Source organism: Eleginops maclovinus, chromosome 16 (genome assembly GCF_036324505.1).
Source record: "Eleginops maclovinus isolate JMC-PN-2008 ecotype Puerto Natales chromosome 16, JC_Emac_rtc_rv5, whole genome shotgun sequence".
NCBI classification, from domain to species: Eukaryota; Metazoa; Chordata; class Actinopteri; order Perciformes; family Eleginopidae; genus Eleginops; species Eleginops maclovinus.
The window spans coordinates 5,069,474-5,085,161 of NC_086364.1; the positions used below are offsets into that span (position 1 = coordinate 5,069,474).

General features: G+C 37.7%; 1 protein-coding gene across 3 annotated transcripts; it reads left to right on the forward strand.

Annotated features, from left to right (window-relative positions):
• Nucleotides 1–1,406: 1,406 nt before the first annotated feature.
• On the forward strand, nt 1,407–14,973 carry LOC134878486 (clumping factor B-like). Of its 3 annotated transcripts, XM_063904532.1 has the most exons (14): nt 1,407–1,569; nt 1,684–1,730; nt 2,042–2,240; nt 7,896–8,004; nt 8,184–8,223; nt 8,343–8,371; nt 9,061–9,124; nt 9,449–9,510; nt 9,733–9,765; nt 11,624–11,672; nt 11,780–11,844; nt 12,286–12,324; nt 12,641–12,682; nt 13,398–14,973. In XM_063904532.1, exons 4-14 carry the CDS (start codon nt 7,896–7,898, stop codon nt 13,553–13,555), a joined length of 690 nt encoding a protein of 229 aa, XP_063760602.1. In that variant the 5' UTR covers nt 1,407–1,569; nt 1,684–1,730; nt 2,042–2,240; the 3' UTR covers nt 13,556–14,973. The 3 variants fall into 3 exon arrangements, with proteins under 3 accessions (XP_063760602.1, XP_063760604.1, XP_063760603.1); XM_063904533.1 differs by having other exon boundaries at nt 1,417–1,730; nt 9,067–9,124; XM_063904534.1 differs by lacking the exons at nt 7,896–8,004; nt 8,184–8,223; nt 8,343–8,371; nt 9,061–9,124 and having other exon boundaries at nt 1,409–1,569.
• The last annotated feature ends 715 nt before the right edge of the window (nt 14,974–15,688 follow it).

A 15,688-nucleotide genomic window follows, 5' to 3' on the forward strand; every position in this document is an offset into this window, starting at 1 on the left:
TCAGGTGGTGGAGCCTGGTTTAAAGGGATAGTCCGGCGAAAATAGACCCCACTGTCTTTTCCTGCATGAAAACTGATCAAGTAAGCCCTCCAGAGAGTTTTTTTCGTTCATCAACCAGTATAGAGCTTGCCCGGAGCCACCAGGAGCAACGCTAATAGCCCAAATGGCTTACATTGCATTCGATCGGGGCAGTGCGCAGAACGCTTCCAAAACGGTATTTTTTAACCACTAACATTGATCGAAATAGCACCAAACCTCTGCAGTAGCATGACTAGGGTCCCTACACATAAAACGGAGCACCAACAACGTAGTTTGCAAATCCGAAGTTTATTAAAAGATATGTTTTACAAGACTCACCAACTGCCCCCCATACCAGCTCCTCTCCTAGGAAAGTTCACACAAGTCGATTATCGAATGCACCGCAAAAGGAAGGAGCCCATTGAAGATTTGTTCCAGAAAAACACGTATACTTTTTTGTTTGTTTATACTTAATTTGAAAAATGTTTTGCCTGTGACTTACATGCAACTCCTTTCATTTCCGTGTCAACACTCACTAGATATGAATTTCCATGGAATTATACATTCCAAAACATTCCTCCTTGAACTGAACTCCGGTGCATTCGATAATCGACTTGTGTGAACTTTCCTAGGAGAGGAGCTGGTATGGGGGGCAGTTGGTGAGTCTTGTAAGACAGTTCTTTTTAATAAACTTCGGATTTGCAAACTACGTTGTTGCTGCTCTGTTTTATGTGTAGGGACCCTAGTCATGCTACTGCAGAGGTTTGGTGCTATTTCGATCAATGTTAGTGGTTAAAAAATGCCGTTTTGGAAGCGTTCTGCGCACTGCCCCGATCGAATGCAATGTAAGCCATTTGGGCTATTAGCGTTGCTCCTGGTGGCTCCGGGCAAGCTCTATACTGGTTGATGAACGAAAAAAACTCTCTCGAGGGCTTATTTGATCAGTTTTCATGCAGAAAAAGACCGGACTATCCCTTTAAGGGTAAACTGTAAATCTCACTGGTTTAAGAAGACAAGTTAGGTTCTTTAAAAAGTTTTCATTGTCGAAAAACTGCCTCAATGGTATAGAAACTAACTAAAATCACCAGAAGCTTACCAGAACCGTGTTTACCTGCACAAACAGATAAAAAGAGGATTAATTGGGGTAATAACAGCCCAAATCTGGCAACTTCATTTGTGTGTTTTCCCGCCTTTATTGTTGCAGGTGTCCCCCTTATCCTCCCTCATCCCTTGGTGGTTTTCTTTGCCTCTTTCTCCTTTTTAAAGGAGCAGAAAGGAGGAGATGAAGAGGAGTGAAGAGGAGAGAGTCGGCTTCCTCCCCTCGGTGTGGTTTCCTGTTTGTAGGTGGGAGGATGTTGAGACGGTTGCAGCAGCGTTCACACTGCACTGCAGCTTCTCTAACATCACGGCTACATCTCCTCATTGGCTCGAGGTGTTTGTGTGTGAAACTGCTTCTTTTTTTTCATTCTCCAGTTTCCAGTCGCAGTTTTCGCAGTTTGATCAACCCACACGCCTCACGCGCTGCAGCCGAGCAGGACGACTTTTATGTCGGTGAGTCACCTGGGTGGTGAGTCACCTTTAGCTGAAGTTTGTCACATTCAGTCTTAAATCTTGAGCTCCAATTTGGTGATTTATTTGGCTCCTTCTCTTTGACCTGGACTAAAGCTTCTCGAATACGACACTCGACGACGCATCTGAGGAACTGAAGCGAGGTGAACACAACCCTTATTCAGAATCCCATTGAGTTAATCGCAGAAACAAAGAAAAGTAAAAACGAGAACATGGAACATTACTAACAGAGACAGACAGCACCGTCATCAAAAATTAAAAGCCATTACAACATTTTAACCAATGAAGTTAAACCTTTTTGATGTAAAATGTCATAATACATGATGCATGTACTATATCATGTATTGTCGCAACCAAAACCTGAGCTCAAATTTGGTGGTTTTTAAGTGGTATTTTTTATGTTTAAGAGGCACGTGTTCCACCTCTTTGACTTGCATTGATGCTTTTGGAATAGGAAACTCAAAGAAGCCATCTGAGGCTCCGTGGCGGGAGCTGAACGGAGGTGATTGGGTGCAGCAGCAGCGACGGGGAGGAGGTGCAACGTGAAGAGGACTTCAGAAATGGAGGACGTAGGGTCACAGTAGCTGCCTCATGTGGACCACACTCTGCGAGGAGACACGCCGAAACTTCCCCTCCATCCTCCTCGTCTACAGGTGAGTTCTCCACCATCTTTCACAACCATACCTTTAAATAAGGAACTTCGACATCATGGAGGAGGCTTAATTTGTTCCCAGCATGCACCTGGAGGTGGTGACGCCAAGTATGGAGGCTTGGTGAAGGAAAGAAGTGGGAAGTACATTTACTGAAAGTACTGTATTTGAGTACAATTTGGAATTACTTGGTTCAATTTCATTTTATGTTACTTTATAATTCTGCTCCATTGTACTTATTTGACAGCTTTAGTTACTTTTCAGGTTATTAGCTAACATGTAAAAAAACAAAGCCAATATAAAATGAGCTATAGATATCCAGCAGCAATATGTAAAATCATTTCAATGAGCTTCAGCTGTGATACACATTAGTGCATTAATAATCAAAATTCAGTCATTTAATATATATGATTCTAAAATGGGCCATAATGCATTTTGAGCACTTTCATTTCGGAAATGTAAGTATATTTTGAAGTTTATATATTTGTGTACTTATACTTAATATATTGATGCAAGACCTTTATTTTTACAATTTAGTACCCCTACTTTAGTGAAAACTCTGAGGACTTCTTCCACCACTGCTTTTGGGTCGCTTTAAGTCTTTGAGAGAGAGGCTCTCAGGCAAAGACATTTCCAAATAAAATAGTTATTCACTTAAATTTGAAAAAGGCAAAAAACTGTATAAAATTAATAATAAAGACGTTATCTCACACGAGGAACATGACTCAGGTTAAAGGTTAGAAGTTTTTGGCTTTATCGTCTTTCAGTGAATATCTTGATACACAATTACGTCATCCAAATCAATAAAAAAATCCTCTGATGAAAGATTAATTGAAGATCGTTTTGTTTTTAACATTTTGCACTTTAGATCTGAATAAAAAGAGGAAATACTTTCCATTATCAAGTATTAATTTCTCACAGGAGTATACAAAAAACAACTGTATTTATTGGTCAGAAACATCCTGAGGTACAAGAATAGGATTTTGACGATAAAATCACCATTTGAAAAAAGATACGTACAGCATACAACTCACGAACTTCTATGTGTAAGGTGTGAATTGAAGGGTTACCATATTGTGTTTAGGTTGAAACACAGCCACATTTCCACTAAAAGCAGGCATCTTTGATTCACTTCAGAACATAAGTAACTGTGATAAAACACAGAGACACCAAGGATCAGTAATAAATCTCCTGGTGAAGAAACCATAATAATGAGACCACGAATGTGTTAAGTTAGGAAATGCACCTTATACTGGCTTCCACAAGTTCTGCTGAGGAACAAGAGTCCCAAATTCTTTGTGTTTATTTAGTAATTTTTCAAAAGACACAAAGTGTTTTTGTGGACTTTTGGTCAAACAAAATAAATCATTTGAAGACAACATGAAGAGTTCATGGCCAACTTTTTAACGATTTTGGACGTTTCATGAACTGAACTATTAGAGATCATTTTTGAAAATATGTCAGAAAATAATTAATAATTAAACATTTCTACGCTGTAATATTGATACTGTTGCTAATATATCAGTATCCTCCCCCTCTGTGTGTCTCTAAATGTATTGACTCTTTTATCTTATCAGGACTTGAGTAAAAAATGTCTATCATTGCAGAAAAAGTCAGCGAAATAATTTATCGTTAACATTTTAATCTGCTGTGTGCAAACTCTTTGCTTTCGATTTTAAAGTAGCGGAGGCTAAAGGATGTTTTCTGACAGTTAAATGTATTTGTGGTTTTATATTTCTACTAGATTAAATATCCACAGAGATCTGAATCAGCTCTGCAGTGATCAGCAGACATCTTGTGAGTTGTGTCTTTACACAAATGCTGTTTTTTATTAACACTAAAAAAAAACATGCAGGTTTCATTAAAGGCAGCTGGAGGATAAAATTAGTATAGAAATGGACACAGAAAAGAAGTATGGCAGGTGACAGATAACGAGGTTTAGATTTAATCTAGCAGATAAAAAAGTAAAGCAACATGATCATGAACAATGTAAAACCCAGAAGGAAGGGTGTATGAATTATGTTCATTATGATTTGTTTAAATGCATTATTTAAAGTATCAAATCATGTTATTGTGACAAACTAACTACTGTACTTCGGTTTAAAAATGAACAAAATTATAAAAATACATGATTTAACATTCTTCACTTCAGTAAAAGTATAGATACCTCTACAGTATGTACAAGTACAAGTCCTGGATTAAAATCTACCGTATTACCAAGAGTAATAATAATGTGTTTAAATTCAATATTTTTTCTAAATTATAAAATCTCAAAGACGCTTAACAAACAAACGTACATAGAAAATCAAAACAAGATCCAATGAAACAGGAAGGAAACAATAAAAACTAGAACAAAAAGCAGTAAAAACATGTCATTCAGTGTTATCAGTACAACACCTTTCAACATTTTCCAAACATACTTGCATACTTTTAATAAAATAACATTTATAATGCAGACATTTTACTTTAACAGCATATTTTTACATTGTGAAATCAGTACTCTTTACTGTTACAAGAATATTATCACAGTGAGGTAACTACAGCACTTTTTTACCTTACCACAGTATTTTCACAGACTGGTATTAGTACGTTTACTGTAACACAGTATTTATGTGGAGGTTTCCATGTTTGAGAGCAGTGTTCAGGTTCCCAGAGCAGAGTAATGTTTCTGTGGTGCCCTGTGTGTGTGTGTGTGTGTGTGTGTGTGTGTGTGTGTGTGTGTGTGTGTGTGTGTGTGTGTGTGTGTGTGTGTGTGAGCTGGTTTTACTTCCTGTGTGACGCAGCTCTGTGATTGTCATCAGGTACTTCCTGTGAGCTTCAGGAAAGTACAAACCACCAGTTATTCAAAAGAAATAGAGAGGTTTCACCTTAAATACACCTTGGCTTACAGGTGGTGACAGCATTGAGACTTTTTAAATTCAGTTTATATAAATGGGCGAGACTAAAGACGTGAGGCGAGAAGTGAAGGTGTCAAGGAAAGGAATCGAGAATATGCAAACTAGCAATTAAGAAAGGCCTATATAGAGATAAATACAGGGCAGAAGAACTCTGTGATGGTGTGTTAGAAGATTGCAGTGGCCCTGAAGGTCAAAACACAATAACGTTTTAAAAGCTAGTCTCGAGAATTATTGGGGTTATTTTGAAATGTGTGAACATATGATCACCTTTTGAACAACATGACCTTTCAATCAGTTTAAGAGCAAATCTTAATACTTGTTTTTGTAATACAATATACAGGGGTGTAATGATGACGTCATTTTGTAGGCCGACCTGCAAGTTAGCTTAGCACTGACTCCCTTTGCAAAAAGCCAATGGGATTCTTGTATTGGATTTCGGCATATTGCAGAAAATAAGCTCTGTTGCAAACACCCGTTTATGATGCTTAACAGGTTTTGTTCAGCAGGATAGTCTCCACATATTTACACCAAAATTGAAGCGTAAATGCAATCGTGAGAAGTAAAAGGTAACGCTACTGTACTGACTAAGTCCTAAACAAAGTCTAGTACTGGTTACTCATACGGAGGATTTAGTTAGACGTGCGCCCCGTGCACTCGAACTGAGCAAAACGGACAGTTCAGCGATGTTACGATTATCTCGCAGGTTTATTTTCCTTCGTACATACAGCTGAAATATTTTAACTCATAATACATTTAACCATAACAACAAACCGAATTGCTCACCACATCAAAACCCACAAAGGCACATACAGTGGGGCAAAAAAGTATTTAGTCAGCCACCAATTGTGCAAGTTCTCCCATTTAAAAAGATGAAAGATGCCTGTAATTTTCATCATAGGTACACTTCAACTATGAGAGACAGAATGGGGGAAAAAAATCCAGGAAATCACATTGTCTGATTTTTAATGAATTAATTGTTAAATTCCTCGGTAAAATAAGTATTTGGTCACCTACAAACAAGCAAGATTTCTGGCTCTCACAGACCTGTAACTTCTTCTTTAAGAGGCTCCTCTGTCCTCCACTCGTTACCTGTATTAATGGCATCTTTTTGAACTCGTTATCAGTATAAAAAACACCTGGCCACATCCTCAAACAGTCATACTCCAAACTCCACTATGGCCAAGACCAAAGAGCTGTCAAAGGAGACCAGAGACAAAATTGTAGACCTGCACCAGGCTGGGAAAACTGAATCTGCAATAGGTAAGCAGCTTGGTGTGAAGAAATCAACTGTGGGAGCAATTATTAGAAAATGGAAGACATACAAGACCACTGCTAATCTCCCTCCATCTGGGGCTCCACGCAAGATCTCACCCTGTGGGGTCAAAACGATCACAAGAACGGTGAGCAAAAATCCCAGAACCACACGGGGGGACCTAGTGAATGACCTGCAGAGAGCTGGGACCAAAGTAACAGAGGCTACCATCAGTAACACACTACGCCGCCAGGGACTTAAATCCTGCAGTTCCAGACGTGTCCCCCTGCTTAAGCCAGTACATGTCCAGGCCCGTCTGAAGTTTGCTAGAGGGCATTTGGATGATCCAGAAGAGGATTGGGAGAATGTCATATGGTCAGATGAAACCAAAATAGAACTTTTTGGTAAAAACTCAACTCGTCGTGTTTGGAGGAGAAAGAATGCAGAGTTGCATCCAAAGAACACCATACCTACTGTGAAGCATGGGGGTGGAAACATCATGCTTTGGGGCTGTTGTTCTGCAAAGGGACCAGGACGACTGATCCGTGTAAAGGAAAGAATGAATGGGGCCATGTATCGTGAGATTTTGAGTGAAAACCTCCTTCCATCAGCAAGGGCACTGAAGATGAAGCGTGGCTGGGTCTTTCAGCATGACAATGATCCCAAACACACCGCCAGGGCAACGAAGGAGTGGCTTCGTAAGAAGCATTTCAAGGTCCTGGAGTGGCCTAGCCAGTCTCCAGATCTCAACCCCATAGAAAATCTTTGGAGGGAGTTGAAAGTCCGTGTTGCCCAGCGACAGCCCCAAAACATCACTGCTTTAGAGGAGATCTGCATGGAGGAATGGGCCAAAATACCAGCAACAGTGTGTGAAAACCTTGTGAAGACTTACAGAAAACGTTTGACCTCTGTCATTGCCAACAAAGGGTATATAACAAAGTATTGAGATGAACTTTTGTTATTGACCAAATACTTATTTTCCACAATCATTTGAAATAAATTCATTAAAAATCAGACAATGTGATTTCCTGGATTTCTTTTCCCATTTTGTCTCTCATAGTTGAGGTATACCTATGATAAAAATTACAGGCCTCTCTCATCTTTTTAAATGGGAGAACTTGCACAATTGGTGGCTGACTAAATACTTTTTTGCCCCACTGTACGCACAGTCGAAAAACTGTTTGCTTCCCAAATCAGCAACACTGTGTCTGGGTCTCCCTCCGTTAAATGGCCTAACTGGGCTGACCCGAGGTCAGCTGAGCCACACAGCAAATACAGCCCCCTAGTGGTACAGGGCGAAAGTACATGAAATAATACAAATGAATATGGCTCGTACAGCTACGTTATAAATTATTTACATCAGCGTCACATGACTGTGCATTGCCACTGCTAAGCTCTCATCACTGCACCACTCTATTGAATGCTTTTTTTTGAAAAGTTGAATCACAAGTCTGGCCTAAAGTAGTAAAATCATTTTATATATACATTTCTCTCGTGTTGTCCCCTCAGATGAAACATGGCAGTCTCTGGTTCGTCTGGGTTCTGCCGGCCGCCATCCTTGTCTCCGTGGTGCTGCTTACGCTGGTGTGTCTGCACTGCAGGAATAAAGGGCCTCTAAGTAAGCTGCCATGTCAACTCACACAAAACACAAATGTGTTTCATCGTGACCTCAGTTTTACATCCTGTGGTCCTAAACCAGTTTCATTTTTCAAACGTATCTGATGGTCACTGCCACAGTGCTTTATAGCTTTATTTCAACCATTTAAATAATAATTTGTTTCTGTTTCCTCCCATTAGTGTCCATCAGGCAAGCAAATGCTTCAGAGGAATACATACCGTAAGGCTTTACTTCTACACTACAAAGCTTAAAGATCATATATTTAAAGTTCAATAATTCAGCTTAATCTCATAGTGTTTAATGAAATAGTCACAGATTTTCTTTTTTCTTTTAATCAGATCCACTGAATTCAGAGTCATCCATCCCTGTAAGTCTGACACAGTTTATTGCACTTGTATGAAAAGTCTGTGGCAATTGTGAGGGGTCCCTCCACAACAACTGGCAGCTAAGCTAAATGCGGCTAATGTTTGGCCTAAAGATGTTTAGTCGTTTATTTAGTCACTTTTTTAGCAACCGCTGTTTCTATATCACACAAAAGCTTGAGACATTCACCAGTGGGGTATTTACTCACCTGAAGCGTGACTTCGAGACGAGGGAGCCAGAAAGTGCTAACATGCTAACTCATTTATGGGTTTGGGACTCATTCCTGCATCACTCTATTGACATAGTGATTACATTTATATAGAAATGGACATTGATGGTGAAGTGTTCCTTTAGGTGTGCTCTTTAATTAATTACATTTGGTGTTACGGCAAGCTCACAAAATATAAACCTAGTCTTGTGTTACAATGAGGCTGTGGCTCAGTGGATTAGTGTGCTGATCTTCGGATTAGGGGAGCGCTGGTTCAATCCACACTGCAGTCAGCATGTTGTTGTGTCCTTGGGCAAGACACTCCAACCCAAATTGCTCTTGTGGGGATTGTCCACATTATGGAGTTTATGTCAGTCGCTTTGGATAAAAGCTGCTAACAAGTGGTGATGATGATGATGATGATGATGATGATGATGATGATGATGATGATGATGATGATGATGATGATGATATTGATGGTTGAGTTGCAGCCCAGCAGAATTCTGATGTGAACCCCTTCCACCTTCCCTCCAACATGCTGTCCCCTTTGTGAGTCACTCCTTTAAAACAAAACTGCCTGCCTTTCATATAGAGCCATATTTTATAAGCTGATATGTACGCTAATGTATTAATGCTGTGAGTGTATGGAAGCATTTGTCGGACAAATTCGAAATAGAAATGTAATCTCTATATTATTCCCACTTTTATTTGCGTCCTTTGGGTCGGATTTACATTGAAAACAATTACATTTTTACTCCTTGTAAAAGCTCTGAAAATATATTTTCAAATGAAACTCAAAGTCTGACCCTGCTTTGTGGTTGACAACATTCACGTTTTAATTCAAATGTATATTTTTTCTATTTTCACGCTCAGCTCCACCTTATCGGACCCTGGAACACAGCGCAGACAGAGATCCTGCACCCCAGCTGATACTGGTGAGCTTCTGCTATTTGATTGTATTTAAGATGTGTTTGACTGTTTACAGCACGTTGGTTTGTTTTTTCAGTTTAATTACTTATGATTTAAGTAATGTTAGAATTTCCAGTCGGTGTATCACCTTCTCAATGTTACTAATGTTAGTTTGTTGATGATCATACTTTATTCTTTTAATATAAATAATATTTTTTAATAAAAATTTGACTTTCTCTGTTTTATAGAAAGTAATCCAAGCTATGAGAATCCAATTGACGGTAAGAGTGTCTCTGCAACTTCATTTTCTTCTGTATTTAAGTAAATTACACAAAAATAGAAAGCTAAACATTTTTTCAAAAGAAAATGGCTAAATTAATTCAAATGCTCAGTGATGGGTAGTGACAGGACTCAAAAACAGTGAATGCAGCGGAGGCAAGGATGGGGTTCTAACAAAAAGTGAGCATTATTGACAGTCCATACAAAACATTGTACACTGCAAGGGCAGACTAGAAAATAAAATTAAAGTAACAAACAACTGGAAACCAACTGGGAAGACTATGGAATCAAGGGAGGCAGGCAGGACAGGGTGAGGACCAACAGGACTGGAGTAGTACATGAAGGAACGACAAGCAAGGGAATGACGACGACACGACAAGGAACAAAAAGGGAAGACAAGACTATGGGTACGGTCAAATTGTCAAACAATCAGCTCCTATCATCTATTCCTATCTACTATTCCTTGACCTTTGCGTGAAACGTCACAGGGTTAAGGAATAGTGGATAGGAGAATTCAAAAGGACTTAGGAAAAGAGACTGTGGTGCTTTGAGAATCCGACTGCACTTACACTATCCCATGTATTTACGATGAAGGACGTTATTAATGTGCGTCTGCTGTGGGGGACTACAGTCTCTATAAAGCGGACTACTGAAAGCACATCTACTCTGCACCGTGCTCTGATGGTGTTGTTTTATGCTTTATGAACGAGGACAACAGAGAGACATATATTCTTCAGGACCAAGGTTGGAATTGAAATAAAAAAGGAAAGTGAAAGTTACGCTTGTCATATTAATTATAGATGAATTAATCCAGATGAATCCCAATACGTATGATTATATGAAATACTTTATAACCAATACAAATGTATTGATTATAAAGCTGTTAGGCCATTCAAACATGTTTTAAAAACGTTTAAGAAACCCCACACAATTGAGTAAACAGAAAACACTGAAATGTGGACTTTATTTGATCATTTCAGTAAAAAAGTAACATTCATATTTCTCGATCTGATGAATATAGTGTTGAACGTTAAAAACAAAGCACTTTAGCAAAGTTTCAACTTGCTTAATAAGCACCTTAACTTTCATGAAACGCATTTCTCGTCACGATCGGTTGTTTCCATGAACGGCCGAATGCTGTGTTAAGGTAAATGTTGCGGCCGCAAGGCATTGTGGGACAGCATTTTCTCCTTTCCTTTCGTAAAGGAAGGTCCAGTGTTTCTTAAGCTAAAGGAGGTTATAAAGGAAGTTTCAGAGCTCCTTTCCTATCAGAATTCGAACAGTTTTTATCATGGCTGCCACTGAGGTACTTCCGGGTCATTTCACTCCGTTAGGAACCTTCCTAAGCTAAACAGACTATTCGACCTCAACCTAAATAAAGGATAATCACAAGACAAAACACAGCTGGGGAGGGGAGCTGGAACACAGGGGCAACAGGTGAACACAGTCAGACAATCAAACTAAAGACAGGAAGTAAAACTAGACAAAACACAAGGAGGGAAAACATTTCACTAAAACAGGAAACTATAAACACAAAACAAGGATCATGACAAAAACTGGACAAAGCCAACCATGTATATCTATGTGTCTATATGTATTTGTTTCCGTATGTCACCATGTTTGGTATTTGTAATAATTGATCAATTTTTAAAATGCAAAATATATTCCTTTTTAAATAAATTCATAAAATAAATGTACTCAAAAAAAATGTTTAAATAAATACATACGGTTAAAATAAGGTTAAAAAATAGGCGATGGCCTAATAATTGTATAAACAGTGTGTATCAAACTACCCAACAGAATAAAAAGGAGTTAAAAAAAACCGATGTCTTCTTATTTTAATCAGCCTGTGTTCTGCAGGTCCGGACTACATCAACACTGAGAGCGATGCAGAAGACCCTGGATACATGTACGAGAAACATCTGGAGCTTTTAATGTATTTAAAGCTGAAACAGTAAATCAGAACTGACTTTTTGTTCTTATTCTCCTCCTCCTCCTGCTCCTTCTTATCTGCAGAATCGTGTTGCCTGAAGGTGATACCCCTGTGACCAATCAGAGCCGAGCCTCCACACCTAGTTCAGGTACAGTTTGGAAACTGGAAACATAAACTCTAGTTTAATCAATCATAGAATGTATAAAGTCTCACCGGCAAAAGGTGACTTAAACTCTTTAAAATGGAGTTGATTTATTATTATTCTGTATTGATGTATATATGAATATTTTTGACATTCTTGGTTTAATTTGTAGTTTCACTTTTATTCTAAGCTAAAACTATGTTATTCAAACATTGTTGTGTATTTTATTGTTGCCTTTTTTTTTGCTCGTAATTTGAGAAAATTGGAATCTAAAGCCTTTAGATTATGGAAATGATAAAAAGAAAGAAACAAGGAAAATCAAAGCGAGAGAACAGTTAAAAACGATATTATTTAATATATAATGGTACATCGTGGTGTATCAGTAGATTTCAGGATAAATGTGAATTATGCAGGTCACATGTTAAGTGATGAGCTGTTTGTTTTCAGATGTTCTACATGATTATGAAAATGTCCCTACAAAGAAAGGTGAGTGTCTTTATTCCTTGGGTTGTAAGTGTGTAATATGCTCATCACATATTTCCTTCATAAAATCTTTCCTTTTTATTTATTCTTGTATGAATTTCATCTTTTTTTATTTACCGCTCCAAAATGTTTAATACATTTTGATTTTATAAACAGTTCAAAATGATATTCTCTGAGATTAAAGTGGAACATGTAAGATAAGGAAACACTAAATAACTATCTTTTTATAATAATGTTTATTTTATCATATTTACAATTAGCCTCACAAAACCACATTTAGATTCTTTAAAACTGTGCTTTCTTCTCCTGCTCTCCTCAGAGGACAGAGACTACCTGAACGTGGAGCCGCTGCACTATCAGAGTGAGTTCTCCGGTCACGTGGGTTTCTTCTTCGTGGCTTTTTCTTCCTCTGTGGTGTTTAACAGGAAGTTGTGAGGTCACCCATGATGACAGTACGGTCAGTGCCCGATCCGTTCCCCCCCGGCCGCACATGCCCGATTTGTACCACGCATGTCTACATTTTACGGTTCTTCACGGCAGCCAGTTAGTTTAGTTAACCGGAACCAGCTGGTAGTTTACAGAAACTGTCTGTATATAGAGTGTATTGCTTGATATTGGTGATCGGAAACAGTTTTTTATTTTTGCGCATGTGCAGGTGGGGGGGAACGGATCGGGCACTGTCAAGTACCTCTCATGTAAACATAGCTCAGAATCCACTTTCTGAGTGTCACACCTCAACATTTTTATGAATACATTTACAATTATTGACAAAATTCAAAGCCAAAGCAGCAAATCAGGAACCAGCTAATGTGTTTCAAGAAAATTGACTGATATTAATTTGGTTTTATTTCTAATTTTGTGTAAAAACATTAATCCGATAAGAACTTATCGGTCAGATAAATGTAGTGGAAGTTTGAAGTTGCATTCAAAGAAAAAGACTCAAGTAAAGTACAAATACCTTAAATGTCTTCTTTCTGATGTTGACCTCGACACATAATGTAAAATCTAATGTGCAGAATATCATGAAATACTCAGAGGGATGAACTTATCTTTTTACTATCTATTATGTTATTCAGCACGATCCACACCGGACCTGTCAGTTCAGAGTGACAGCACCACAGATGGAGACGATAACCACCATGTCGATAAAGAAAACGAAGACGATGAAGAAACTGATAGTGACGATGATGAAGGAAACTACGTGAATGTGCATGAAGTAACACTGACTGACTGAATGCCTTTAGTGAGCGCCATCTACACCTTTTTCCTCCTCCTTTAAGTCATGATGGAGTTTTGGCTGGATTTAAAACTAACTAAAAAAACAAACTTTTCAGTTGTTATTTTACAATAAAATACATTTGGATCTTTTCTAATATCAAAATAATGTAATTAAATGAGAAACTAACTTGAATATTGTTGAATATACTCATACATATCCGGAGACATTTTGGGGGGATATTCTGAAATTAAAATGTTACATTTAATGCAAAGAAATCTAATAGAAACTGACCATGAAAAATAACTTTTATGGAAAACAGAAAGTCTTTATTTCTTTCAGTTCCTGGAGGTTTCAGCTGAGGTTTTCCAGGTTCTTAAAGCAAGATATTGATAAGCATCAAGCCAGAAGTTTGGCCAGCAGCAGAAAACTGCATCTGAACTGAATAAGTAGAGTTCAAAATGGCATAATAAATTAAAATACTTACTTAGTGAAAGCAGATTTCCACTGTTGGACATAGAGATGTATATTGTTCACCCCTTGATAACAACAAAACCAGACAATTGAAGAAGTCACTTTGTGTGATGATGATGGGAATGTTCATCCTTTTATAAATATAACAATCTAGGGCAGCAACTAAAAGTTTAGCATGTTTTGCAACTGATGAAATGCTCTCGTCTCTGCTGAGGAAAGAATGTACAAGGATGGATGATCTAAATAGTGATGTAAAACAAAAGGAGTCCCTCAGGGTTCAATACTCGGTCCACTTTTTTACAATTAGTTTGAATGATAATATATTTTCTTTCATCTTTATGCAGATGACACACTTCTATCCTTATTTGTGCTCTAGAAAATATTCAACTTATACTGCAAATGATAATTATTATTTGGTTGGTACATCAATGAATGGTTCACTCTTTAAAAATGTCAGGGAGTAATAATGTTTTGTCAGTTCAGAATTTTAGGATATTCAATTTAATATGCTATGAAGCAGAGGAAATCAGCATATCCTTATATATGATTTTAAAATGTTTTTAAATCAAATAAAATGTATACATGTCATAGCCTACATAGATGTTATTATGTTTAAGGTATACAAGTTGAAAGTGTTAATCAGGCTCTGATAGAAACACTGTTATTGGGTATTTAATTATTTCACAAATTTTGCTATTACAATTAATTTCATAAGAACCGTGAATTGAGACAAAAAATGTGTGTGTTTTTGAAAGTATGTGTTTTGTCATTTCCGCCCCATGTGTAACATTATGAACGTTTTTTTAATGCATATCTGAGCTTTACTTTGATACTGACAAATCCTGAGAATGTCCTTATTCACACATTTTTTTATGATGTATTTATGTGTCTTTACCTGTCTCTGTCATCCATTTGTGTAAACTAGTTTTTTTTATTCAATTAAACCTTCATCCGACCTTAAATTCTAAAAGATTGTGTTCTTTTAGAAAACAGAACTCACGGTCAGCGCTTCATGAAGATTTATGGTCACAGTAACGTCAAGAATATATTTGAAATAAGTTCATCCTATGATTAGCCTTTATCTTTCATATGGGGACGTTTCATATACAAACCCATTTTCCTCAGAATGATAATCTTCTCATACTACTTTTAAGATCGTTGTATTAAATAGCTAACATTAGGCTATAAACAAACTACACATGCTTTCACTTCCCCACGGCTAAGATAAAGGTGGTTAAAAGAACTCCAAAACCGTTCTTTTAACAAAAACAACTGGGCTTTCTGTATTTTGACATATTGTGACATTTAAGACTAAATTACAGAACAAATATAAAAGTAATTTAGTTGAATGCAAAAAAATCGAAGTAAAGTATGTCAAATAAGTATGGCAGATGCTATTTGCACCCGGGTGTCCGTAGTCCACACCGTTTTTGATGTGTAGGTATTCCCTTGTGCTTCTGCATCAAGTTGAATTTCTGTACTGTATCATGTTCTTACTTTTTTTATGATTGCTTGGCAAGCTAACCTGAACATCCACACAAAAACCATCTGTTATATTGTGAGCGTGGCTGTAAAATAATAGGTGTCCCACAGAACCCCCTGATGGCTATCTTTGACCAGCAGGTTCTCCGATAGACCAGTTCTGTATTGGGCTGCACAGACCAACCCCTTCACTTT